At 39.6% G+C, this 26571-nt stretch overlaps 1 protein-coding gene across 15 annotated transcripts in view; it reads right to left on the minus strand.

The window, feature by feature from the left end:
• The window catches only part of KATNBL1 (katanin regulatory subunit B1 like 1), a 68111-nt gene that overhangs the window by 17387 nt on the left and 24153 nt on the right, over window positions 1–26571 (minus strand). For 5 of the 15 annotated variants that reach the window (XM_054450504.2, XM_054450494.2, XM_054450489.2 and 2 more), the window contains exons 2-3: window positions 19065–19243; window positions 4818–4948 (exon numbers count right to left, since the gene is read on the minus strand). In XM_054450504.2, the coding sequence (XP_054306479.1) occupies window positions 4818–4934 (117 nt within the window). In that variant the 5' untranslated portion in view covers window positions 4935–4948; window positions 19065–19243. Of the gene's footprint in view, window positions 1–4817; window positions 4949–7220; window positions 7499–19064; window positions 19244–26571 lie in introns of all 15 variants that reach the window. The other 10 variants (XM_054450495.2, XM_054450490.2, XM_054450498.2 and 7 more) reach the window with 4 other exon arrangements.

Here is a 26571-nt window from a genome sequence, read left to right on the forward strand (position 1 = left end):
AGGAGTTCCCCATTGACTACTGAGTACCCATTATGTCTTTTTCCTTCAATTACCCAGGAAGAGCCATCTATAAATAAGTGCTGCCCCGTTTGAAAGGGGTCTTTCTTAAATCAGGTCTGACTTTAGTATGATAATCAATTAAATCTGAACACTCACGCTCAGGTCTCTTTAAATTTGGATTCTCAGTCAGGAAACCTGCTGGGTTAAGCGAATTATCAGTGGTTAGTGTTAAATCATCGCTCTCTAACAGGATAGCTTCGTATTTTAAAATTATTGATTCAATAAGCCACCTTTCTGCCTTCTGATTAAGGATAGTTTTGACTTGGTGAGGTGTACTGACAATGAAGTTCCTTCTAAAAGTTAATTTTCTTTATTTTTCCTGTTAATAGGGCTGTTGCTGCTACAGATTGAATACATTTAGGCCACCCTCAGATTACAGGGTCAAGAATTTTTGACAAAAAGGCTATGGGCTGCCGGTGGCCCCCGTGTTTTTGAGTGAGTACTCCTAAGGCTACTGTTTTGTTTACATTGACAAAGAGATGAAAAGGCAGTTCTAGGGGAAGGTAAAGCTAGGATGGGGACAGTTACTAGTAACAACAGGGTAGGTGGTTTGGACTACCTGATTAATAGCTCTAAGGTCTTACACTAACTGGTATGACCTGTCTGGCTTCTTTACAGGAAGTACTAGAGTGTTATAGGGAGACATACAGGGTTCAAGAAGCTCATCATGGAGAAGACCTTCAATTATAGAGTCTTCTATAATTGAAGACTATATTTATAGAAGTCTCTATAATTAAATTTACTTTGGCTTTTAAAGGAATAGGGTGTTGCTTTCTCTTTACATTTCCCTAGGGTTTTTTAAATTTAACATGAATCAGAGGAATCTGTAACCTTCCTTGATTCCCATCTTTTGACTATACCTTGGGATGAATGTGTTCTTTGTCTGTGGTGGTGAGCAAGTTTAGGAAGGGGAGGAATTTTCCATGATTGATTTGGAGGCCTAAGCCTAATTTTAGAATTAATTCTCTTAACAGATTTGTCCCTGCATCTGGAATTAATAAATTTGATACTAGCTGATCAGTTTTTATATTTCACTTCTGTCTCCTCTGAGAGTTTTGCTCTAAACCCTTCTCCTTTTACCCTTGAGATAAGAAGTTCTTCTTGTGAACAAGTTACACTAGATGGAAAGTAACAAACTGAGGAGCAAGCTGCTCCTGAGTTGATTAAAAAGGTAATAAGCTCAAATTTAGGTCCCACTTCTAAATTTATCAAGGGCTGTTGGTGGGACTCAAGATAAAAAAAGATACAGCCCCTGACTTCCCTAGTCTTCCTCAAAAGCTCTAAGTGGGATGACTTTTTCTTCCTTTTCTCATTCGGGACATTTTCTTTTAAAGTGACCTAATTTTCCACATTTGAAACATTTGTTCTGTTCTTTTTTCTTTTCTACCTTTGAGCCTCCTGGCTTTACTCTTTTGTACCCTTCATATTGCCTGGAGAGCGGGGGTCTAGCTTCCTTACAGGTTCTGGCCCCATGGCTACTTTGTTGTATGGTGGACAGCAGAATTTTTGCCTTCTGCTTTTTTCTTCATTTCTTCTTACATATACTTTTTGGGCTTCTCTTAGAAGCTCTTCTATAGATCTACCTTCCCAGTTCTCTATCTTTTGTAATTTCTTGTTAATATCTGGCCAACTATTAGTTACAAAATGAAGCTTTAACATCCTTCATCGGGGGGGTCTTCTAATTCTAGACCTGCATATTTTCTCATTTGCTCTTTGAGTCTTTTCAGGAATTTTACAGGTCTTTCATCTTTTCCTTGTTATTGAAAGCTTTTGTAATGTTTTGGATGCGGGGTTTAGACTCTTGAATTCTTTTTATTATCATAACTCTAAGGTCTTTTCATTATTCTTCTAATATTTCAATATTAGACCTGGGGACTATCGGGGGAATATTATCGTTGCTAGCTTTATACTTTTTATCCCTTACCTTACTTGGGATATTTCCCATCTTGATGGTTTTGGGGTAAGGCTCAATCTCCCCTACTGGAGATTTCTCGACTTTCGGGGTGAGGCTCAATTTTCCCTACTGGAAATTTTTTGCCTTCCCCACTACTGGAGGTTTGTGTGAGACTCAATCCCCCCTACTGGAGATTTCATGCCTTCCTTTCCTAGAGGCTCAACACCCGCTGCTGGAGGCTTCTCACATTCTTCTACTTTCGCTTTATCCTTCTCTGGCTGCTTCCCTAATGGGAACGTCAGATCCCTCTTGGGATTGGTGGGTTGGTATAAACCCCCAACCCAGACTCCTTTACAGGAGGGCTGCCCTAAGCTGTATGAGGTGACTACGAAACCACAAATCTGGACTCAACACTCGCTTTGCACTCAGTTGTGCATCTCATTCGCACACTTTCAACCTCCAAGATACCCCGACCACCAAGGAAATACTTTGTCACTCTTGTGACGTTTCTTACCTTGGTCTATGCACAGGGTTACCTGGTATGTGATGATTTTTTTTTTCCCCAAGTTGTTGGTCTGTTTCTTCCTGCATTGCTGAGAGTCCGGGTTTATTCATCACACTGGGTGGGCCTCGATTCCTTACATAAGGCCGCCACAATGAGGCCGCAGGGCATGCCTCCTCATAGGAGAGGACTGGAGACCCTTCCCCAGAGGAGAACAGGAATCCTGGACTGGCCCCCAAATTTGTTAGAAACAAATGCTCGATGCCGCAAAGAAGAACCAGCACTCTGGCAAAAAGATTTCTCAGCAAGGCAATTTACTTCTGCAGAAGGGTGCCAATCACGTCTTGAGTGGTTGCAAAAGCACCCTGGACAAGGGAAGGGAAGGGGTTCTTATCCCTAATGCAGCTAGTCCCTACTGCTATGTTGTTCCCCTATTGGCTAGGGTTGGACCGCACAGTCTAAGCTAATTCTGATAGGCTATTTTAAAGAGAGCAGGGGTATGAGCTGGAGTGGCGGGGGAGCAGTTTTGGCGGGAAGGATGGTTACAGAGCAGGTGACTAAGATGACTGAGGACAGAGCAGGTGACTAAGGATGACTAAGAACTCTAAATATGTGAGTATAAAGGCTAGAAGTGGGTTGTTTACTGAAACTAGGGGCAAGGAGGCATAAAGAATGAGGAAGTTAAACTTTAAAATGGAGAACAAAATATAAGAAAGCTGAACATACTGACATACTGGTTCTTTGAAGAGGAACTCAGAACTCATTGTACTTAATAAATGAGGCATATTTAAGTTCATTAATAGTTATGTAAATTTTGTGATTGATATCAACAAATCTAAAATTCAACAGATAAGTTTTTCAGATTAATGTTTTCTCTGTTCTAATTCTGTAGTCTGAGTCAACATACACCAACATTGTATGTAGTTATTTTTGGTAAAGCAACATATCTGATATGGTATCGCTGTGTCCCCACCCAAATCTCATCTTGAATTGTAGCTCCCATAATTCCCACGTGTTGTGGGAGGGACTCAGTGGGAGATAACTGAATCATGGGGGCGGTTTCCCCAATACTGTTCTTGTGGTAATGAATAAGTCTCATGAGATCTGATGGTTTTATAAGGGGAAACCCCTTTCACTTGGTTCTCATTCTCTCGTCTGCTGCCATGTTTAAGTAAAATGTGCCTTTTGCCTTCCGACATGATTGAGGCCTCTCTAGTCACGTGGAACTGTGAGTTCATTAAATCTCTTTTTCTTTAGAGATTACCTAGTCTCGGGTATGTCTTTATCAGCAGCACAAAAACGGATTAATACAACATCCAGCCCCCTATTTTCCACACCTCTAGTTGCAAATTATACTGTAACTTATAGGATGCTTAACAAGTGAGTTAAATTTTAATCTCTTTTCTTGTTGCTGTTGTTGTTTTAGAGATAGGATCTCACTCTGTCACCCAGGCCGAAGTGCAGTGGTATGAACGCAGCTCACTGTAGCCTTAACACCCTGGGCTCAAGTGATCCTCCTACCTCAGCCTCCCCAGTAGCTAGGACCACAGGTGCATGCCACCATGCCTGGCTAGTTGAAAAAAAGATTTTTTGGTAGAGATGGAGTCTCATTATGTTGTCAAGGCTGGGCTTGAACTCCTGGGTTCAAGCAATCCTCCTGCCTCAGCCTCTGAAAGTGCTGGGATTATAGGCATGAGCCACCAAGCCTGGCCTAAATGTGGTTTAAAAGAAAGTATACCAGTGCTAATGAACCTTACAATAGTGAACACGAAGCACTCTTGGAATTCCTCTTTAACTAAAATATTTAAATTATATTATATTGAAACAGTATACTGACTAAAAACTTTTTTTTTTTTTTTTTTGATATGGAGTTTTGCTCTTGTCACCCAGGCTAGAATGCAATGGTGCAATCTCAGCTCACTGCAACCTCCACTTCCTGGGTTCAAGTGATTCTCCTCCCTCAGCCTCCCAAGTGGCTGAGATTACAGGCACCCAGCACCATGCTCAGCTAATTTTTGTATTTTTAGTAGACACAGGGTTTCACCATGTTGGCCAGGCTGGTCTTGAACTCCTGACCTCAGGTGATCCACCCACCTCGGCTTCCCAAAGTGCTGGGATTACAGGCATAAGCCACCATGCCCAGCCCAATTAAAAGCCTTTTAGAGCTTATAGAAATAAAATGGTTAAGACCTAACAAAGAAAAAAAAAGAAATACATTGGTTATATTTCACCAATTCAACTTAATTCTGGGAGATTAAGCAGAACTATTATCCTCCCATTGTTTAAACAATTCAACCAGAGATATCTAGAGACCTGACCGTTTAAATTGTCTTATCTGTTTTCTAGAAACCATAGACTTACCTCCTTCATGTTCTTATTAGTGAAATTAGAGATCTTTTTTCTAGGAAGATCAATGAAATGATCCTCAATTTTATTACAAAAGTTCCGTTTTTTAACATTGTGGGTTTCCAATGCCATAATCTCTTAAGTACCTAGACAATAAAATAAAATAGAAAATTAAAAAAGCATAAAGAGTCTGATCATTTTTAACACACACACAAACATACAACAGTAGCACAATGCTATATAAAAAAGGCAGAGGACATCATTTTAATTTACACATTTTTAAAAACCTTAAACATAGAGGAAGCACAAGGCAAGGCATTCCAGGAAATTATCTTTCTGTCCTCATTCTTTTTTTTTTTTGAGATGGAGTTTTGCTCCGTTGCCCAGGCTGGAGTGCAACGGCACGATCTTGGCTCATTGTAACCTCTGCCTCCTGGGTTCAAGCGATTCTCCTGCCTCAGTCTCCCAAGTAGCTGGGATTATAGGCTTGTGCCACCATGCCCGACTAATTTTATATTTTTTTAGTAGAGACGGGGTTTCACCATGTTGGTCAGGCTGATCTCATACTCCTGACCTCAGGTGATGCATCCGCCTCGGACTCCCTAAGTGCTGGGATTACAGGCATGGGTCACTGTGCCCAGCCTGTCCTCATTCTTTAGTTGGAACCAGTGACAATAATATTGTATGTATTTTTTTTGCCAAAGCAACACATCAGTCTCCCCATTTTCCATGTCACTAGCCATTTATTAAACGCACAGGTTATGAAATAAGGTGTAAAGGTGGTGGTATCTATGACATCCAAATGTACAGAAACCTAAAACTGTGCAACTAAATCACTGGGTCAAATATAACCCTAAGCAATGAGAGGAAACAAAATTGGACTACATACAACTGACTTGTCCTATGCCTAATCCTTAAATTCTTCTTTCGTTTTTGCAGACAGCTCTCCAAAGCTCTCCTCTACCTTTGAAAAAAAAAAAAAATCAATGCCCTCCTATTTTACTAATTATATCTAAAGAGGGTCTAAAGAGGGGGTGGTGATGGAAACAAATGTTATGACTTAATTTATGTAACAGAGGAAATTTGTGATTTTCTCACTTGCACTCTGGTTTCACATTGGAAATTTATTTTAGGTCATGCCCTGAATGTAAGTTCCTCCCTTATTCTTTCTTTAAACATCTACTAAGCATTCACTATAAGCCAGGACCCAGCATTAATGTAGATGATGCTCAGAGATCCTGTTTTAAAGAATCATTTAGGAAACTTTTTGAAAATGGATTTTTGTGGGCCCTAACTTAAGAGACTGTAACTCAGTATAATACTGTCACTGGACTATACTGTCCAGTGACAGTATAATACTTGCACTGGAGCCCAAGGCAATTATATTTTTAAAAAGCTTCACAAGTATTTCTGAGGCATATTCTCAATTCTCCAAAAATATGAATATACACATGAAATTTTACAAATAATTTCAGCGTTTTCTAAGATTTCTTACAGCTAATTCATGGACGACCCTTCCACCTGTATCCCAGGTTAAGAAACCTCTAGAGTGAGATTTTTTGAAAAGTAAATAAATAAATGCAATAATACAATAAGTACCCTGACAGAAGGACACTCAGACAAATCAGCACACTGACAAAATAGCATGTGCAGAACTGAAAGGCATGAAGCAACACGGTTTGTTTGGCAATCTCTTAAGTAGACACTTGTGGCTGGAGCTTACGCTGGGGGCGACTTAAATGAGGCTAGAGATAGAAGTTAGATCACAAAGGGTCTTGTCCACAATGCTACAATGTGAGATTTTTTTTTTTTTTCAAAAAAGGGGACTTTTAGTTTAAAAGACAATGGATTGAACACATGCAATTACCTCTACCCTTCCTTGAAAACTGATTAAATGACAATAAAAGGTTTGTAAAGACATAAAACCCATGAGGACAAAGACAGGAAAAGTTCAGGTGATGGCAATAACATTTTGGAAACTGCAAAGCTAAAAGTGGTAACTTGATCAGGTGTGGTGGCTCACGCCTGTAATCCCAGCAAGTTCGGAGGCCGAGGCAGGTGGATCACCTGAGGTCAGGAGTTCAAGACTAGCCTGTCAAACATGATGAAACCCTGTCTCTACAAAAATACAAACATTAGCAGGGCATGGTGGTAGGAACTGTAATCCCAGCTACCTGGGAGGTGAGGCAAGAGAATTGCTTGAACCCGGGAGGCTGAGGTTGCAGTGAGCCAAGATCATGCCACTGCACTCCAGCCTGGGTGACAGAGCAAGACTCTGTCTCAAAAAAATAATAATTAGTAATAAATAAATAAATAAAAGTAGTAACTGACTCAGCAGATGTGAGAAATCCAGATCCTAAATTGGCAATGAGGAAAGCGAAATGCAGAATCCCCCAAACATTCAGAAACTGGCAATACCAAGAACATCAAGAAGTAGAGATGGCGAGTCCGTTCCAAGATGGCCATTATAACAGGAACAGTTCCGGTCTGCAGCTCCCAGGGTGATCGACGCAGAAGACGGGTGATTTCTGCATTTCCAACTGAGGTACCTGGTTCATCTCACTGGGACTGGTTGGACAGTGGGTGCAGCCCACAGAGGGCGAGCTGAAGCAGGGCAGGGCGTCACCTCACCTGGGAAGTGCGAGGGATCAGGAGATTCCCCTTTCCTAGCCAAGGGAAGCCGTGACAGACTGTACCTGGAAAAACGGGACACTCTAGCCCAAATACTGCACTTTTCCAACGGTCTTAGCAAATGGCAGACCAGGAGATTCTATCCCGTGCCTGGCTTGGCAGGTCCCACGTCCACAGAGCCTTTCTAACTGCCAGCGCAGCAGTCTGAGATAGACCTGCGATAGTATGAGATAGCCTGGCGGGGGGAGGGGCGTCCGCCACTGCTGAGGCTTGAGTAGGTAAACAAAGCGGCCGGCGGAAGCTCGAACTGCAGCTGCAAGGCTTGCTGCCTCTATACACTCCACATCTGGGGTCAGGGCATAGCTGAACAAAAGGCAGCAGAAACTTCTGCAGACTTAAACTTCCCGGTCTGATAGCTCTGAAGAGAGCAGTCGTTCTCCCAGCACGACGTTTGAGCTCTGAGAATGGACAGACTGCCTCCTCAAGTGGGTTCCTGACCCCTGTGTAGCTTAACTGGGAGACATCTCCTAGTAGAGGCTGACTGACACCTCATACAGGTGGGTTCCCCTCTGGAACGAAGCTTCCAGAGGAAGGATCAGGCAGCAATATTTGCTGTTCTGCAGCCTCTGCTGGTGATACCCAGGCAAACAGGGTGTGGAGTGGACCTCCAGCAAACTCCAACAGACCTGCAGCTGAGGGGCCCGTCTATCAGAAGGAAAACTAACAAACAGAAAGGAATAGCATCAACATCAACAAAAAGGACATCCGCACCAAAACCCCATCCATAAGTCACCAACATCAAACACCAAAGGTAGACAAAACCACAAAGATGGGGAGAAACCAGAGCAGAAAGGCTGAAAATTCAAAAAATCAGAACTCCTCTTCTCCACCAAAGGAACACAACTCCTCATCAGCAAGGGAACAAAACTGGATGGAGAATGAGTTTGACAGGCTGACAGAATTAGGCTTCAGAAGATCGGTAATAACAAACTTCTCCAAGCTAAAGGAGCATGTTCTCACCTGTTGCAAGGAAGCTAAAAACCTTGAAAAAAGGTTAGACAAATGGTTAACTAGAATAACCAGTGTAGAGAAGAGCTTAAATGACATGATGGAGCTGAAAATCACAGTACGAGAACTTCATAAAGCATACACAAGCTTTAATAGCCAATTTGATCAAGTGGAAGAAAGGATATAAGTGATTGAAGATCAAATTAACGAAATAAAGCAAGAAGACAAGATTAGAGAAAAAAGAGTGAAAAGAAACGAACATAGCCTCCAAGAAACATGGGACTATGTGAAAAGACCAAATCTATGTTTGATTGGTGTACCTGAAAGTGACGGGGAGAATGAAACCAAGTTAGAAAACACTCTTCAGGGTATTATTCAGTAGAACTTCCCCAACCTAACAAGGCAGGCCAACATTCAAATTCAGGAAATACAGAGACCACAAAGATACTCCTCAAGAAGAGCAACCCCAAGACACTTAATTGTCAGATTCACCAAGGTTGAAATGAAGGAAAAAATGTTAAGGGCAGCCAGAGAGAAAGGTCAGGTTACCCACAAAGGGAAGCCCATGAGACTAACAGCGCATCTCTCGGCAGAAACCCTACAAGCCAGAAGAGAGTGGGGGCCAATATTCAACATTCTGAAAGAAAAGAATTTTCAACCCAGAATTTCATATCCAGCCAAACTAAGCTTCATAAGTGAAGGAGAAATAAAATCCTTTACAGACAAGCAAATACCAAGATATTTTGTCACCACCAAGCCTGCCTTACAAGAGCTCCTGAAGGAAGCACTAAACATGGATACGAACAACCGGTACCAGCCACTGCAAATATATGCCAAATTGTAAAGACCATCGATGCTATGAAGAAACTGCATCAATTAACAGGTGAAATAACCAGCTAGCATCATACTGACAGGATCAAATTCATACATAACAGTATTAACCTTAAATGTAAATGGGCTAAATGCCCCAATTAAAAGATACAGACTGGCAAACTGGATAAAGAGTCAAGACCTATCGGCATGCTGTATTCAGGAGATCCATCTCATGTGCAAAGACACCCATAGGCTCAAAATAAAGGGATGGAGGAAGATCTTCCAAGTAAACGGAAAGCAAAAAGAAAGCAGGGTTTGCAATCCTGGTCTCTTATAAACAGACTTTAAACCAACAAAGATCAAAAGAGACAAAGAAGGCCATTATATAATGGTAAAGGAATCAATTCAACAAAGAAGAGCTAACTATCTTAAATATATATGCACCCAATATAGGAGCACCCAGATTCATAAAGCAAGTCCTTAGAGACCTACAAACAGACTTAGACTCCCACACAATAACAATGGGAGACTTCAACACTCCACTGTCAATATTAGACAGATCAGTGAGACAGAAGGTTAACAAGGATATCCAGGATTTGAACTCAGCTCTGCACCAAGCTGACCTAACAGACATCTACAGAACTCTTCACCCCAAATCAACAGAATATACATTCTTCTCAGCACCACATCGCACTTATTCCAAAATTGACCACATAGTTGGAAGTAAAGCACTCCTCAGGAAATGTAAAAGAACAGAAATCACAGCAAACTGCCTCTCAGACCACAGTGCAATCAAATTAGAACTCAGGATTAAGAAACTCACTCAAAACCATACAACTACATGGAAACTGAACAACCTGCTCCTGAATGACTACTGGGTAAATAATGAAAGAAGGCAGAAATAAAGATGTTCTTTGAAACCAGTGAGAACAAAGACACAACGTACCAGAATCTCTGGGACACATTTAAAGCACTGTGTAGAGGGAAATTTATAGCATTAAATGCCCTCAAGAGAAAGCAGGAAAGATCTACAATCGACACCCTAAAATCACAATCAAAAGAACTGGAGAAGCAAGAGCAAATAAATTCAAAAGCTAGCAGAAGGCAAGAAATAACTAAGATCAGAGCAGAACTGAAGGAGAGACACAAAAAACCCTTCAAAAAAATCAATGAATCCAGGAGCTGGTTTTTTGAAAAGATCAAAAAAATTGATAGACCGCTAGCAAGACTAATAAAGAAGAAAAGAGAGAAAAATCAAATAGATGCAATAAAAAATGATAAAGGGGATATCACCACTGATGCCCCAGAAATACAAACTGCCATCAGAGAATACCATAAACACCTCTATGTAAATAAACTAGAAAATCTAGAAGAAATAGATAAATTCCTGGATACGTACACCCTCCCAAGACTAAACCAGGAAGAAGTTGAATTGCTGAATAGACCAATAACAGGCTCTGAAATTGAGGCAATAAGTAATAGCCTACCAACCAAAAAAAGTCCAGGACCAAACGGATTCACAGCCGAATTCTACCAGAAGTACAAAGAGGAGCTGGTACCATTCCTTCTGAAACTATTCCATCAATAGAAAAAGAGGGAATCCTCCCTAACTCATTTTATGAGGCCAGCATCATCCTGATACCAAAGCCTGGCACAGACACAACAAAAAAAGATAATTTTAGACCAATATCCCTGATGAACACTGATGCGAAAATCCTCAATAAAATACTGGCAAACCGAATCCAGCAGCACATCAAAAGCTTATCCACCACAATCAAGTCAGCTTCATCCCTGGGATGCAAGGCTGGTTCAACAGACGCAAATCAATAAACATAATCCATCGCATAAACAGAACCAACGACAAAAACCACATGATTATCTCAATAGATGCAGAAAAGGCCTTTGACAAAATTCAACAGCGCTTCATGCTAAAAACTCTCAATAAACTAGGTATTGATGAATCATATCTCAAAATAATAAGAGCTATTTATGACAATCCCACAGCCAATCTCATACCGAATGGGCAAAAACTGGAAGCATTCCCTTTGAAAACTGGCACAAGACAGGGATGCCCTCTCTCACCACTCCTATTCAACACAGTGTTGGAAGTTCTGGCCAGGGCAATCAGGCAAGAGAAAGAAATAAAGGGTATTCAATTAGGAAAAGAGGAAGTCAAATTGTCCCTGTTTGCAGATGACATGATTGTGTATTTAGAAAACCCCACTGTCTCAGCCCAAAATCTCCTTAAGCTGATAAGCAACTTCAGCAAAGTCTCAGGATACAAAATCAATATGCAAAAATCACAAGCATTCCTATATACCAATAACAGACAAACAGAGCCAAATCATGAGTGAACTCCCATTCACAACTGCTACAAAGAGAATAAAATACCTAGGAATCCAGCTTACAAGGGATGTGAAGGACCTCTTCAAGGAGAATACAAACCACTTCTCAACGAAATAAAAGAGGACACAAACAAGTGGAAGAACATTCCATGCTCATGGATAGGAAGAATCAATATCGTGAAAATGGCCATACTGCCCAAGGTAATTTATAGATTCAATGTCATCCCCATCAAGCTACCAATGATTTTCTTCAAAGAATTGGAAAAAACTACTTTAAAATTCATATGGAACCAAAAAAAGCCTGCATAGCCAAAACAATCCTAAGCAAAAAGAACAAAGCTGGAAGCATCACGCTACCTGACTTCAAACTATATTACAAGGCTACAGTAACGAAAACAGCATGGTACTGGTACCAAAACAGAGATATAGACCAATGGAACAGAACAGAGACCTCAGAAACAACACCACACATCTACAACCATCTGATCTTTGACAAACCTGACAACAAGCAATGGGCAAAGGATTCCCTATTTAATAAATGGTGCTGGGAAAACTGGCTAGCCATATGTAGAAAGCTGAAACTGGATCCCTTCCTTACACCTTATACAAAAATTAATTCAAGATGGATTAAAGACTTAAATGTTAGATGCAAAATAATAAAAACCCTAGAAGAAAACCTAGGCAATACCATTCAGGACACAGGCATGGGCAAGGACTTCATGACTAAAACACCAAAAGCAATGGCAACAAAAGCCAAAATAGACAAATGGGATCTAATTAAACTAAAGAGCTTCTGCACAGCAAAAGAAACTACCATCAGAGTGAACAGGCAGCCTACAGAATGGGAGAAAATTTTTGCTATCTACCCATCTGACAAAGGGCTAATATCCAAAATCTACAAAGAGCTTAAAGAAATTGTCAAGAAAAAAACAAACAACCCAATCAAAACGTTGGCAAAGGATATGTACAGACACGTCTCAAAAGAAGACACTTATGCAGCCAACAGACACATGAAAAAATGCTCATCATCACTGGTCATCAGAGAAATGCAAATCAAAACCACAATGAGATACCATCTCATGCCAGTTAGAATGGCGATCATTAAAAAGTCAGGCAACAACAGATGCTGGAGAGGATGTGGAGAAACAAGAACACTTTTACATTGTTGGTGGGAGTGTAAATTGGATCAACCATTGTGGAAGACAGTGCGGTGATTCCTCAAGGATCTAGAACTAGAAATACCATTTGGCCCAGTGATCCCATTACTGGGTATATACCCAAAGGATTATAAATCATGCTACTATAAAGACACATGAACATGTATGTTTATTGCAGCACTATTCACAATAGCAAAGACTTGGAACCAACGCAAATGTTCATCAATGATAAACTGGATTAAGAAAATGTGGCACATATATATCATGGAATTCTATGCAGCCATAAAAAAGGATGAGTTCATGTCCTTTACAGAGATATGAAGGAAGCTGGAAATGATCATTATCAGCAAACTATCACAAGGGCAGAAAACCAAACACCATATGTTCTCACTCACAGGTGGGAACTGAACAATAAGAACACTTGGACACAGGGCGGGGAACATCACACACCAGGGCCTGTCATGGGGTGGGGGGTTGGGGAGGGATAGCATTAGGAGAAATACCTAATGTAAATGACAAGTTGACAGGTGCAACAAACCAACATGGCACATGTATACCTAGGTAACAAACCTGCACATTGTGCACATGTAGCCTGGCACTTAAAGTATAATAATAAAAAATAAATAAATAAATAAAAGAAGTGGAGATAAAGGTAACCCTAAGAACAAGTAGATAGATTGAATATCCATTTAAGACACAGTTGGCTCACTAGATCCTCTTTCTCATTCCAGTAAAAAAACAAATTTTATTCTCTAGAAAACATAAAACAGAGTCCTTGGGAGGAACATATTCTTTTTTTTTTTTGAGATGGAGTCTCACTCTATTGCCCAGGCTGAAGTCCAGTGGCGCGATCTCAGCTCACTGCAACCTCTGCCTCCCAGGCTCAAGCGATTCTCCTGCCTCAGCCTCCTCAGTACCTGGGATTATGGGCTCCCGTCACCATGCCTGGCTAATTTCTGTATTTTTAGTAGAGATGGGGTTTCACCATATTGGCCAGGCTGGTCTCAAACTCCTGACCTCACATGATCCACCCACCTTGGCCTATCCAAGTGTTGGGATTACAGGTGTGAGCCACCGCACCCAGCCTAGGAACATATTCTAAAAGGGGATGATCAAGTGAAAGTTTACATACTAAATGTTGAGACCGCTAACCTTCTTTCTATTTGCAAGGCTTGCAACCAGGCTTATACACTCCAGGGAAGAGTGCAGAGGATACTTTCTTAGGAATTCTGACTAATCTTATAACACACACACACACACACACGCACACACACACGCTTCTCTCTAAAATACTAACATCAATGGTGGTCTGTTTCCAAAGAACTGTATGTCAACTAAGGTGGTAGTTACCTAATTATCAAAACTAATAGAGCTATACACTAAAAAGGGTGAATTTTTATTGTATGTAAATTGTACTTTGATAAACCTAACTTCTAAAAAATATTTGAAAGAATTGCATCTATAAAACAAAAATGAGACAAAAAACTCAACAAAAATACTCTTAAAAATTAAAAATAGGACATAATAAAGATAGTAAAAAACTCAACAGAAGTTGGAAGAGAAACCTGAAGCTATCTCCCAGAACATAGGAAGAAAAAAAAAATCAGAAGACTGGTTTAGAGGGACCAACATCCAAATAAAGAGAATTTTAGAAAGAGTACAAGAGAGTAAAAGAGAAATCAAACAAAGAGATAATTTAAGAAAACTGTACAAAGTTGAAGGACATAAATTTCTAGATGGAAAGTGTATCATAATGGATGAAAACACACCTACAAGGTACATCATTGCTAAATTTCAGAGTAGTAGGGAAGCTAGAGAAGGTGAAAATACACAAACAAATAAAAAATAAATCCTAAAATCCAAACTTGGTCATGTAAAAATGACAGATACAGAGTAAAGCCTTCAAAATTCTCAGGCAACCTAAAATTTTATATCCAGCCAAATTATCAAGTGTGAGGGTAAGAGAAACGTATGTTCAGATACACAGAGTTCCCAAAAATGTCTTCACAGTAAGCAATAAGAGAAGGATAAACCAAAAAAAAGAAAGATAAGAAATGGAAATCCAATAGGATATATGGAAGGTATTTCCCAGGATGATTATGAAAGAAGGTCCCAAGATGAAGGCTGTGCGCCAGAAGTAGAGGAAAACTGGTATACATCAGAGCACATAAGGAAAGAAGTATCCACAAAAATGAAATTAATTTATAATAAATACCTGGTGTTCATTAGAGAGGAGATGGAGACAATTGGGGAACAGTTAGAAGGAATGGCACATTTTTCAAGTGCTATAAGAAAAGAAATGTCAACCCAGAATCCTATGTTCAGTAAAAATATCCTTCAGGAATGAAAAGAAAACTGACAATCTCACATGAAAGAAAATTAAGAGAATTTGTTACCAGCAGACTAAAAGAATGACTACAGGAAGTTCTCTTTAGCCAAACAAAACAAATGAACAAACAAACAAATGATGAAAGAAGGAATCTAGGAACACCAGGGAGACAGAAAATGGTGAGCAAAAAAAAGGAAAATGCAATAGACTTTCATTCTTGAGTTTTCCAAATTATGTTTAATTGTTGAAGTAAAAATTATAACACTATCTGATGTTGTTCAAAATACAGGTAAAGAAAGTAATTAAGACTTTTATAGGATAAGTGGTGGAGGTTAAAGGGACATAAAAAGAGGTAAGATTTCTACATTTCACTCAAACTGGTAAAATGACCACATAAGTAGACTGTGATATGTATGTATAATGTAATAACTAGAGCTATCACTGAAAAAGCTGTATCAAGAATTATACTCAAAAACACTATAGGGAAATCAAAATGGAATGAGAAATGTGTTTACGTAACCTGGAGAAAGGCAAACAAAATAAAATAACAAACCAACAAATAAAACCAGGGAAACCAAAGAACAGAGAGAACAGAAAACAAAAAATAAAATGATAGACTTAAGCTCTGACATACTGATAACTGTATTATATGTAAATAGTCTAAAAGTCATTTAGTTAATTAAAAGCCAGAGATTGACGGAGTAAATTCAGAAACATGACCTAATTATATGTTGTCCACAAGAAACTCACTTCAAAAATAATGATGTAGGCATGCAGAAAGTAAAAGGAAGGAGGGAAAAAAGTATCATGCAAATACTAACTTTTTTTTTTTCTTAATTCGCTTTGTCGCCCAGGCTGGAGTGCAGTGGTGCGATCTCGGCTTACTGCAACCTCTGCCTCCCGCATTCAAGAGATTCTCCTGCCTCGATGGGACTACAGGTGCCAGCCATCACACCCAGCTAATTTTTCTATTTTTAGCCGAGATGGGGTTTCGCCACGTTAGCTAGGCTGGTCTTGAACTCCTGACCCCAAGTGATCCACCCACCTTGGCCTCCCAAAGTACCAGGTGGCCACAAATATTAACTTTTAAAAAGCATGCCAGGGTGGTGGCTCATGCCTGTAATCCCAGCACCGTGGTAGGCTGACAAGGCAGGAGGATTGCCTGAGTGCAGGAGTTCAAGACCAGCCAGGGCAACATACTAAGATTCCATTACAATAAAAATAATATAATACAAATATAAAATAAGCAACACACACACACACACACACACACACACACACACACACACACACACACATAATATATATGTACATACAAGCTGAGTATCCCTTACCTGAAATCCTGAAATGCTTGGAACCAGAAGGGTTTTGGATCTTCTATTTTTTCAGATTTTGAAATATGTCCATTATATACTTACTGGTTACACGCCCCAAATACCAAATCCCAAATGCTTCAATAAGCATTCCCTTTGAGTGCTCAAAAAATTTCAGTGCTCAAAAAGCCTTGGATTTTGGACCATTTCAGATTTGGATTTTTAGATTTGGAATACTCAACCTGTATGTGTTTTTAAAGAATCTATAAAATTATTTTTTTCCCTAGATGATAATGTACATAGTCTGCACCCTTTCATATGGGAGACATGTTTACTTCTTCATAGGCTAAAATAGTTTTCTAAAATTTTTTAAGAATGAAGGACTTGACACCATTAGTCATTATAAAATGCAAGTCAAAACTACTTGCAAACCTGTTGCACAAGCAATGAGATAATACTTCGTAACCATTAGACTGGCTATACTAAAAAAGACAGACAATAACGATGTTGAGAAAGATGTGGAAGAACTGGATCCCTCACGCATTACTATGGGAATGTAAAAATACATTCAAACTTTGGAAAATGTATTTTCCAAATATTACTCGAACCCAGGAGGCGGAGGTTGCAGTGAGCCCAGATCGCGCCATTGCATTCCAGCCTGGGTGAGAAAATGGCAGTTTCTTAAAATATTAAATACAGATTTATCATATGATCCAGCAACTCTACTCCTACATAAAAATGCAAAAGAAACAAAAACATATGTCCCAACAAAGATATGTATGCAAATGTTATAACAACATTATTCACAATAGCCAAAAAGCAAAAAACAACCCAAATGTCCATCAACTGCTGAATGAATAAACGAAATGTGGTGTATCTGTATGGAATATTATTCAGCAACAAAAAGGAATGAAGTGGCCAGGCGTGGTGGCTCACGCCTGTAATACCAACACTTTGGGAGGCCAAGGTGGGCAGGTCACCTGAGGTCAGGAGTTCAAAACCAGCCTGGCCAACATGGTGAAACTCAGTCTCAACTAAAAATAGAAAAAAAATAAGCTGGGTGTGGTGGCAGGCGCCTGTAATCCTAGCTACTTGGGAGGCTGAGGCAGCATAATTACTTGAACCCAGGAGGCGGAGTTTGCAGTGAGCCCAGATCACGCCATTGCACTCCAGCCTGGGTGAGAAGAGTGAAACTTCGTCTCAAAAAAAAAAAACAAAAAACAAAAAAAGTAGTACCAATACATATACAACATGTCTGAATACTGTGTTAAGTGAAAGAAGCCAAACATGAAAGACCACATATTACATGATTCAATTTAAATGAAAATGTCTATAAAAATAAAATTTATAGAGAGAGAAAGTAGATTCGTGGTTGTCTTAGGCTAGGATGGGAATGGGAATAATTGCATATATAGGCACAAGGTTTCTTTTTGGGATGATGGAAATGTTCTAAAATTATACTGGGGTTGACAACTGCACAATTCTGTGTACACTTACAATATACTTACAATCAGTAAACTGTACATTTTGGTATATACATTTAAGACAGGTGAATTTTATGTTATATAAATTATACTTCAATAAAGCTTTAAAAGGAGTGAAGGAAATCATAATTGTAATGGTAAAGTCTCATTGCAAAGGATTTATACACTACAAATTCCATTTTGTTTCATGTCTCATATATTTGACAGCACCTTTGTTGGGCAACAATACAGGATTATCCCTTTTCCACCAAGAGCATTTGACAATGTAACTAAAACTAGTTTAAAGCAAGTCAGGACTCTATGTGCTTTTGAAGTGCTATTTGATAATACACAAAAAAGTGAAGAATCTGAAATGGTATTAAGGGTTGAAGACGGTGATTATAGAAACTGGCAATGATAGCCTTTTAATGAAAAAAAAAAGGAACAAAAGAAATAAGGTCTTAAGAGAATAAAAGATTGAGAAGGGGCCAATACACTAACTGTATATAACTATCCTGAACATTGGATATAGTGCATATTTTCTTAAAGACAATACAGTGTTTGCTAATACCCTTAGGGTATTCTCCTGAGAAGGAAGAAAAACAGAAGCATATAGAAGGAACTGGAGGGATAAATTCTCTTTCCATAGTAGCTATCACCTACTAGAAAAATGAAAAGGGATCTTTCTATGTAATCTACTACAATGGCTGCCAAATCAAAGGATTAAACAGCTCTAGGCCAGGAACGGTGGCTCACACATGTAATCCCAGCACTTTGGGTGGCCGAGGCGGGTGGATCATTTGAGGTCAGGAGTTGGAAACCAGCCTGACCAACATGGTGAAATCCCCTTTCTACTAAAAATATAAAATTAGCTGAGCATGGTGGTGCACGCCTGTAATCCCAGCTACTTGGGAGGCTGAGGCAGGAGAATCACTTGAGCCCAGGAGGCAGAGGTTGCAGCGAGCCACTGTACTCCAGCCTGGGTGACAAGAGCGAAACTCTGTTTCAAAAAAAAAAAAAAAAAAAAAGATTAAACAGCTCGAAGTGTTCACATACTCCACATCTACTTAAAATAATGAGAAAAATTCATCATATAGGAATGGAACATGTCTAGACTTTTGTTTGTAACACCTTAAGTTACAGCTGAAGATCAAGTTAAGCTTTCTTTTTCCATTAATATACTACAATATATTTATCACTTACACTGTATTTAACTCTGTAATTTCACGAGGCAATTTCATTCCTCCTCTTGAAAATCAAAGCATAGTTGTGTACAAAGAAACTTTCTCCTCCAGTTACTACTACACAGTCATTCCCACTATGGCCAAGGGTATGTGTAGTTATCTCTCAAGAATCTTGAAGCTGAAAACAGTTTATAACCACTATAATACAATACATAAATAAGAAGTAAAAGGGTTTTAGAATGTAAAAGCTTTAGCCTATTTTTTTTTAACCCAGAGATGTCAAGTAACTAACCCAAAGACAGTTAATAGCAGATCACAGGACGTAGAATCCATGCCATTCAACCACATTTCTATTTTCGTTAATTGAATTCAATTTGTTCTCAACTAGAATAAACATTTTCAATCTGAAAAACCAACTTTAAACAGCATATTGAAGCCAAATAAGATGACAGTACTAATTTTTCTGAGGAGATAACAACAGGTGGACAGGTGAACATAAGCTATAAGCTATCTACCATCCTTCCTTCATCTAACATGGGTAACCTTTTCCTCTCTTTTCTAAGGCCCACCAGGAGATTCATGGGGCCTTATCAGAAGTTTTCCCATGAGGCGACTACCATGTAAAAAATGAAAGGGAAGGGTGAATATGAACTTTTTTCTTCAAGAATTTCAGTGGGCCAGGCATGGTGGCTCACACCTGTAATCTCAGCACTTTGGGAGGCCAAGGAGGGCGGATCACGAGGTCAGGAGATCGAGACGATCCTGGCTAACATGGTGAAACCCTATCTCTACTAAAAATACAAAAATTAGCTGGGCGTGGTGGTGGGCGCTTGTAGTCCCAGCTACTTGGGAGGCTAAGGCAGGACAATGGCGTGAACCTGGGAGGCGGAGCTTGCAGTGAGCTGAGATCGTGCCACTGCACTCCAGCCTGGGTGACAGAGCAAGACTCTGTCTCAAAAAAAAAAAAAAAAAAAAAGGATTTCACTGAAGGAGAGAAGAAGAGAAGGTAAACATGAGATTTTTCTGGGATAATCTTTAGGGCCTGTACGTACTGATTCCTTCCTCCTTTCCTCCTAAATTCAGTTGCCAGACTCTCAATATATGCAGTATTTCAATAACCGCAGTATTATCTGTAGTTATGTTTCAAAATGCAATACAGATCAGGTTAAAAAAAGAAGGTGATAAGAATGGATCTAAGAAAGCCAAGGCTGATCTCAATGGGACTGGTGCTTACAATGGAATATTAAAAAGACTATTTTCAAAGGCTGTTTTGTGAAGTGGAACAAAGTCCAAAAATAATGGTTGTCTTAGCTCGTTTTGTGCTACTACAACAGAATAGCTGAGACTGGGTAATTTATAAAGAACAGAGGTTTATTTTGTATAGTTCTAGAGGCTTGGAAGTCCAAGACTGAAGGGCCCATATCTAGCAAGGGCCTTTTTGCTTCCTCATCCCATGGTGGAAAATAGAAGGGTAAGTGGGCAAAACAGAAAGCAAAAGGGCCAAAGTTACTTTTATAAGAAACCCACTTTAACAATAATGAACCTGCTCCTATGATAAAAATATTAATCCATTAATGACAGAGACCTCATGACCTAATCACCTCTTAACGGCCCACCTCTCAACACTGTCGAATAGGGGATTAAGTTTCCAACACGTGAACTCTGGAGCGCACATTGAAACCATAGCAATGGTATTTTTGTTTGTTTGTTTTTTAAGAGATAAAGTCTCATATGTTACCCAGGCTGGCCTCAAACTCCCAGGCTCAAGAGATTCTCCCACTTCAGCCTCCAGAATAGCCAAGACTAGAGGCACACAACATCCCACCTGGCAAGCAACAGTATTTTAAAAAGCAGAATAGAAAACTAAATGCATAGTAAGATCCAGGTTTTTCAAAAGAGATATAGGTAAGATCTATCCAATCAAAAAAGGTCTATCAAAACATTAACAGAAATTATTTATTGCTGGTGGGATTATGGGTGCTCCCCCCCACCATCACTTAACATGTTTTTCTATTTTCTATAACAAACATGAATTATTTTTATAATCTGAAGAAATAAATATTTTAACTTAATGAGATCACTGTCTTATAAAACATGGCTTAATCGTATAACTCCCTTATAGTAAACCAGCAAAAAAGGTGGAAATGCCAATACATGGAGGTAATATTTCATAAGAAGAATCTATTTTAACTTTTCCAAAATTAGGACAGCTTCATCTAATTTTCTCAATTGTTGCTTTCTCACCTCAATTTGGACTTTGCTCCCACAAACCCTTTTTAAAAATCTTTGATTTCTCCCTTTGAACTTACTCCTCCCTTCTGCTTTCAAACATGATCAGATTTCCGTGATCAACTCCTATACTCTTTCTCCGCTTCCCTTTCCTGCCAAATTTCTACAATGAGTGCTTTTTACCTTCCATTTTCTCTTTAACTCTTTGTAATCTTGCTTTTATTTTGCTCTCTCATCTGAAAAAAAAAATGCATCTTGAATTAAACCTATATAGGAGCCTTTATAGCACTGATGATGCTCATCAAAGTCAGCCAAGCCAACTGCAAAGACATTGCTCATTCTTCATCACCATTTAGCTCTTTCGTCACTTCATGGCCCTTCCCTGACTCTGTGTCATACGACACAGTTGTCCTGACTCTCCTTGTTCCCTTACCATTTTTCTGGTTCCTTTTCCTCCAGCAGCTCCTCTCTCTACTAAAATTGAAGAAATACGCTTTCATGGCTTCAGTTATTTCTCTTGACCCAGGTCTTCCTTAATTTCTTTGTATTTGGCTCCTGGGTCAGCCACTGCTAGGTCCAAGTCAACACATCTAAATCTCTTCAATGTCAAACCAACTTGCTGCCCTTCCTAGCTGTCACATTTGAAATGACTGGCAAAATTCTCTCAGACTGGAAACATGGGAGTTATTTTGACTCCTTTCTCCTTCCTTCTAACAAATCACCAAGTTTTCTCAAATCTTCCTTCAGGCAGGGCACAGTGGCTCACACCTGTAATCCCAGCACTTTGGGAGGCTGAGGCGGGAGGGTCACTTGAGCCCAGGAGTTCGATACCAGCCTAGGCAACATAGTGAGACCCGTCTCCAAAAAAAACCAAACCAAAGCAAAACAAACAAAAAACCTTCCTTCAAAATATTTCACAGATCCATTCAGATCTTCCTTCTTCCACTGTGAGAACTATAGCCCCATAACTTGAAGCCTAAATCACCATAACAATTATTTGATTTTCCTGCCACCAGTCTTCTCCTGGTCCTTGCAAATCATCCTATACAATCATTACCTATAGTGTTCATGGTAAAATACTACTACAGAATTTCCGAAGTAGTGCTGTAGATTTTAATGGATGCTTTATTGTGTTCATTTGGATATGCTGCATGTTAAACTATTTCCTGGAATTTAAATATATTAAAAAGGCCCTAAGAAGTTGACACAGTTTTACTCCGTGATTCCCAGACGTAGCCATCATCCTATTTTTATTTTAGCAGATACATATAAAATTTGAAAAATGTAGATTTCCAAAAAACATAGTTTTTGGAATTGATTTGCTACACCAAGACTAAACTATTTATCTAAATATCGAAGACATACTCTCGTTTCTCTTTAGATCGTATTAATCTTTCATCTCTTAAATATTGAAGGTCTTCATAATTAGAGACATTACTATTAAAAATTAATAATTAATGTTTTAAATTAGGAGAAAACACAAAACATTCCAGCATATATATATATATATATATATATATATATATATATATATATATATATATGGATGGGGAGGAGAAAGTGTTTTGCAGGGGAAAGATTCCACTACGATGGTGTTTACAGTATCATTAAAAATAACAGATAGACTTTATCAAAAATTTACCATATGCCAGGTGTAGGCACTGAAGACATATTATCCTCTTTCTATAGGTAAGAAAATAAAGGCATAAAAAGATTAAATAATTTGCCTGAGATTAAACAACGAAAACAAGTAAGAATCTGCACTGGAACCCAGGTGTTCTGTCTCCATTGCCTATATTCTTAATGAATACACTGTAATGCCTCCCAATTAATATGAGAGATTAAGGGCTGAATGCATAAACAGATGATGCAGTTTTTATCACTTTCTAGCTCATGATTTTTGGCAGGTCATTTATTCTATTCTAAATCTGTTTTCTCAAATGCAAAATGAGAATACTGTGAAAATCAAAATGAGATTACACGTAAGTTATTACTGCTATTATCACCAATAATACTTATAAGAAATAAAAACATATATAATTATGGTGTTCTGGAAGGCAAATTTGACAGCATTGTAAAGCAAATGAAATATAATCACATCTCGGTATGCCCTCATTTAGAGTGACCATAGAATTTATCATCCAAACTAGGACACTTTTGAGAGTGAAAGGAGTTACTATTAAAAATTATGCTGGGACAATAGGCATAAATCAGATCAGTCCCAGGAATATTGGGATGTATATTCACCCCACTTGAGGTAAATGTTTACCACGCTAGACTGATTTATTCATGATTTTTTTCTATACAAATGACTATCTACTCAGCAATAAAAATGAATGAACTACTAATAAACATGACAACCTGGGTAAGTCTCAAATGCATTATACTAAGTGAAAGAAGCCAGATTCAAAAGGCTACATATTACACAACTTCATTTTCATGACATTCTATTAAATATGGATAAGAAAAATATCAGTGATTGCCAGAGACAGGGAAGGAAGCTGACTACTAAAGGATAAGAGGAAACTTTTTGAGGGGAGGGACATGTTCTGTATTTTGATTGTGATGGTAATTACACAACTGCCAAAACTCATGGAAAGGATACCTCAATAATCTGACTTAAAAATAAATTGGGGCACAGAGCACATGCTATCCATGGCTTTTCACTAGACTCCTTGGATACTTGGCATTTGCTTGACAGAGCTGAGAAATATGGCGCCCCTTGGCCCACATCCATTCTTTTGTCTCCAGGAAACTGGTTACTCTTCAATCCTGGAGGTGCCAGAAACATTCCTCAAAGTATCTGGAATTTTCGTTTTGACTGACGACTACCAAGGCCAGCTCTACCGGTTTTGTTTGCTCCTCTCAGCTGTGTGGGCTGGGTCTGACCCTGCAGACTGGGGATGCCCTCTGTACCCTTTGTATGCAATGATGTGGGGTAAGTGCTGTCAGGCCAATGGGAGTTAAAACTTAATTTGCAAAGGCCTCCAGGCTCCTCCTGCCCCTCCCAGCTCTCTGGAAAGCTTTCTACTTACCATGCAGGTAGGTATCACAACTTACAATCTGGGTAAAAAATTAAAGACTCATCCAAATTTTTAAAGGCTGGTGCAGCTAAAAAGATTAGGTCAAACAGATCCATGTTCAAATTCCCAGCTTTCCCACTTAACTAGCTCTATAACCTTGGAAACAGCTCAGTCTCACTTTTTTAAATCTATTAAAGTAAAGACATTTATGTATTTACCTTGCCTCACACCAAAAGAAAGAAAAACCTGCAGACAATAAAATATGATTTTTTTTTAATAGAGGAGGAAACTAGAATAAAGAGAAAGGGGAATAAATAAGTTAATTACCAAATTCTTAAAACCTGAGAGAATATTTTGATGTTTAAGTGATTTCAAAGTGGTAGGCAAAATTTGGCAGAGTACTAACATTAGAATGCCATGCAGAGATCAAGTGATTCCATTTATGAGAAGAGGGCAAAAACGTAAGAAACTACCACATTAAATCTTTTACAGGAAGCAGAGGGAAAAAGGTAGAAACTCCTAAACTCGGCTAGGTGCGGTGGCTCATGCCTTAATTCCAGCACTCTGGGAGGCCAAGGCGGGTGGATTAGCTGAGGTCAGGAGTTCAAGACTAGCCTGGCCAACATGGTGAAACCCCATCTCTACTAAAAACACAAAAAATTGCCGGGCGCAGTGGCTCACGCCTGTAATCCCAGCACTTTGGGAGGCCAAGGCGGGTGGATCAGGAGGTCAGGAGATCGAGACCATCCTGGCTAACCCGGTGAAACCCCGTCTCTACTGAAAAAACACAAAAGAATTAGCCGGGCATGATGGCAGGCGCCTGTAGTCCCAGCTACTCGGGAGGCTGAGGCAGGAGAATGGCATGAACCCGGGAGGCTGAGCTTGCAGTGAGCCGAGATCGCGCCACTGCAGTCCAGCCTGGACGACAGCGCGAGACTCCGTCTCAAAAAAAAAAAAAAAAAAATTAGCTGGGCGAGGTGGTGCGCACCTGTAGTCCCAGCCACTCAGGAAACTCAGACAGCAGAATCACTTGAACCTGGGAGGCCAACGCTACAGTGAGCTAAGATCGCCACAGTGAACCGAGATTGCGCCACTGCACTCCAGCCTGGGCAACAGAGTGAGAGTCCATCTCATTAAAAAAAAAAAAAAAACTCCTAAACTCATTGTAAGTATCCTTAAACATAGCTTTTGGTATTAATACTTCCTGTCTCTCCTAATGTTTCTTTCTTTTTTTTTTTTTGAGACAGAGTCTTGCTCTGTCAACCAGGCTGGAGTGCAGTGGCGATCTCGGCTCACTGCAAGCTCCGCCTCCCGGGTTCACGCCATTCTCCTGCCTCAGCCTCCCGAGTAGCTGGGACTACAGGCGCCGGCCACCATGCCCGGCTAGTTTTTTGTATTTTTAGTAGAGATGGGGTTTCACCTTATTAGCCAGGATGGTCTCGATCTCCTGACCTCGTGATCCGTCCACCTCGGCCTCCCAAAGTGCTGGGATTACATGCGTGAGCCACCGCGACCGGCCATGTTTCATTTTTATTAAAACAAAATGTTTCTTCTCTCTGAAACTTCTCCTTCCTTCCTTTCTACTTCATCATAGCCTCTCTTGATGACTTGAGTTCAAATCTTCCTCTTTGAAACACTTCTTTGAGACAAGGTCTCGCTCTGTGCCTAGGCTGGAGTGCCATGGTATGATCACAGCTCACTGTAGCCTTGACTTCCCAAGCTCAAGTGATCCTGCCACCTCACCCTCCCAAGTAGCTGGGACTACAGGTGCCTGCCACCATGCCCAGCTAATTTTTGTATTTTTTGTAGAGACGGGATTTCACCATGTTGCCCAGGCTGGTCTCAAACTCCTGGGCTCAAGAGATCTGCCTGCCTTGGCCTCCCAAAGTGCTGGGATTACAGGCATGTGCCACTGTGCCGTCCTCTGAAGGACTCTAGATCCTTGTCTTCGTTGATTTCTTCCTTCACTATCTCTTTTTGTACTTAGTGATACTGCACAGTTTAAGACTTAACAATCTACAAATAATTGAAGGCCTAAAGGTAAGATATGACTGGGCACTAACTAATCCAGGTGTGTCTCTTCTTGCCAAATAGACTGCAAAACTTCTCTTGGGCAGCAACTGCATTTCATGTATTTATATATGCAATGTAAATTGTAAATCAATGATTATTAGTTAATATAAATGTATACCTATAGATATATAACCTCCAGTGAACAATGAATATCATCACACTCAAAATACTGTTACCAGAACAGCAGGGGTTTGGTCTAGG

Source organism: Pongo pygmaeus, chromosome 16 (genome assembly GCF_028885625.2).
Source record: "Pongo pygmaeus isolate AG05252 chromosome 16, NHGRI_mPonPyg2-v2.0_pri, whole genome shotgun sequence".
Lineage (NCBI taxonomy): Eukaryota > Metazoa > Chordata > Mammalia > Primates > Hominidae > Pongo > Pongo pygmaeus.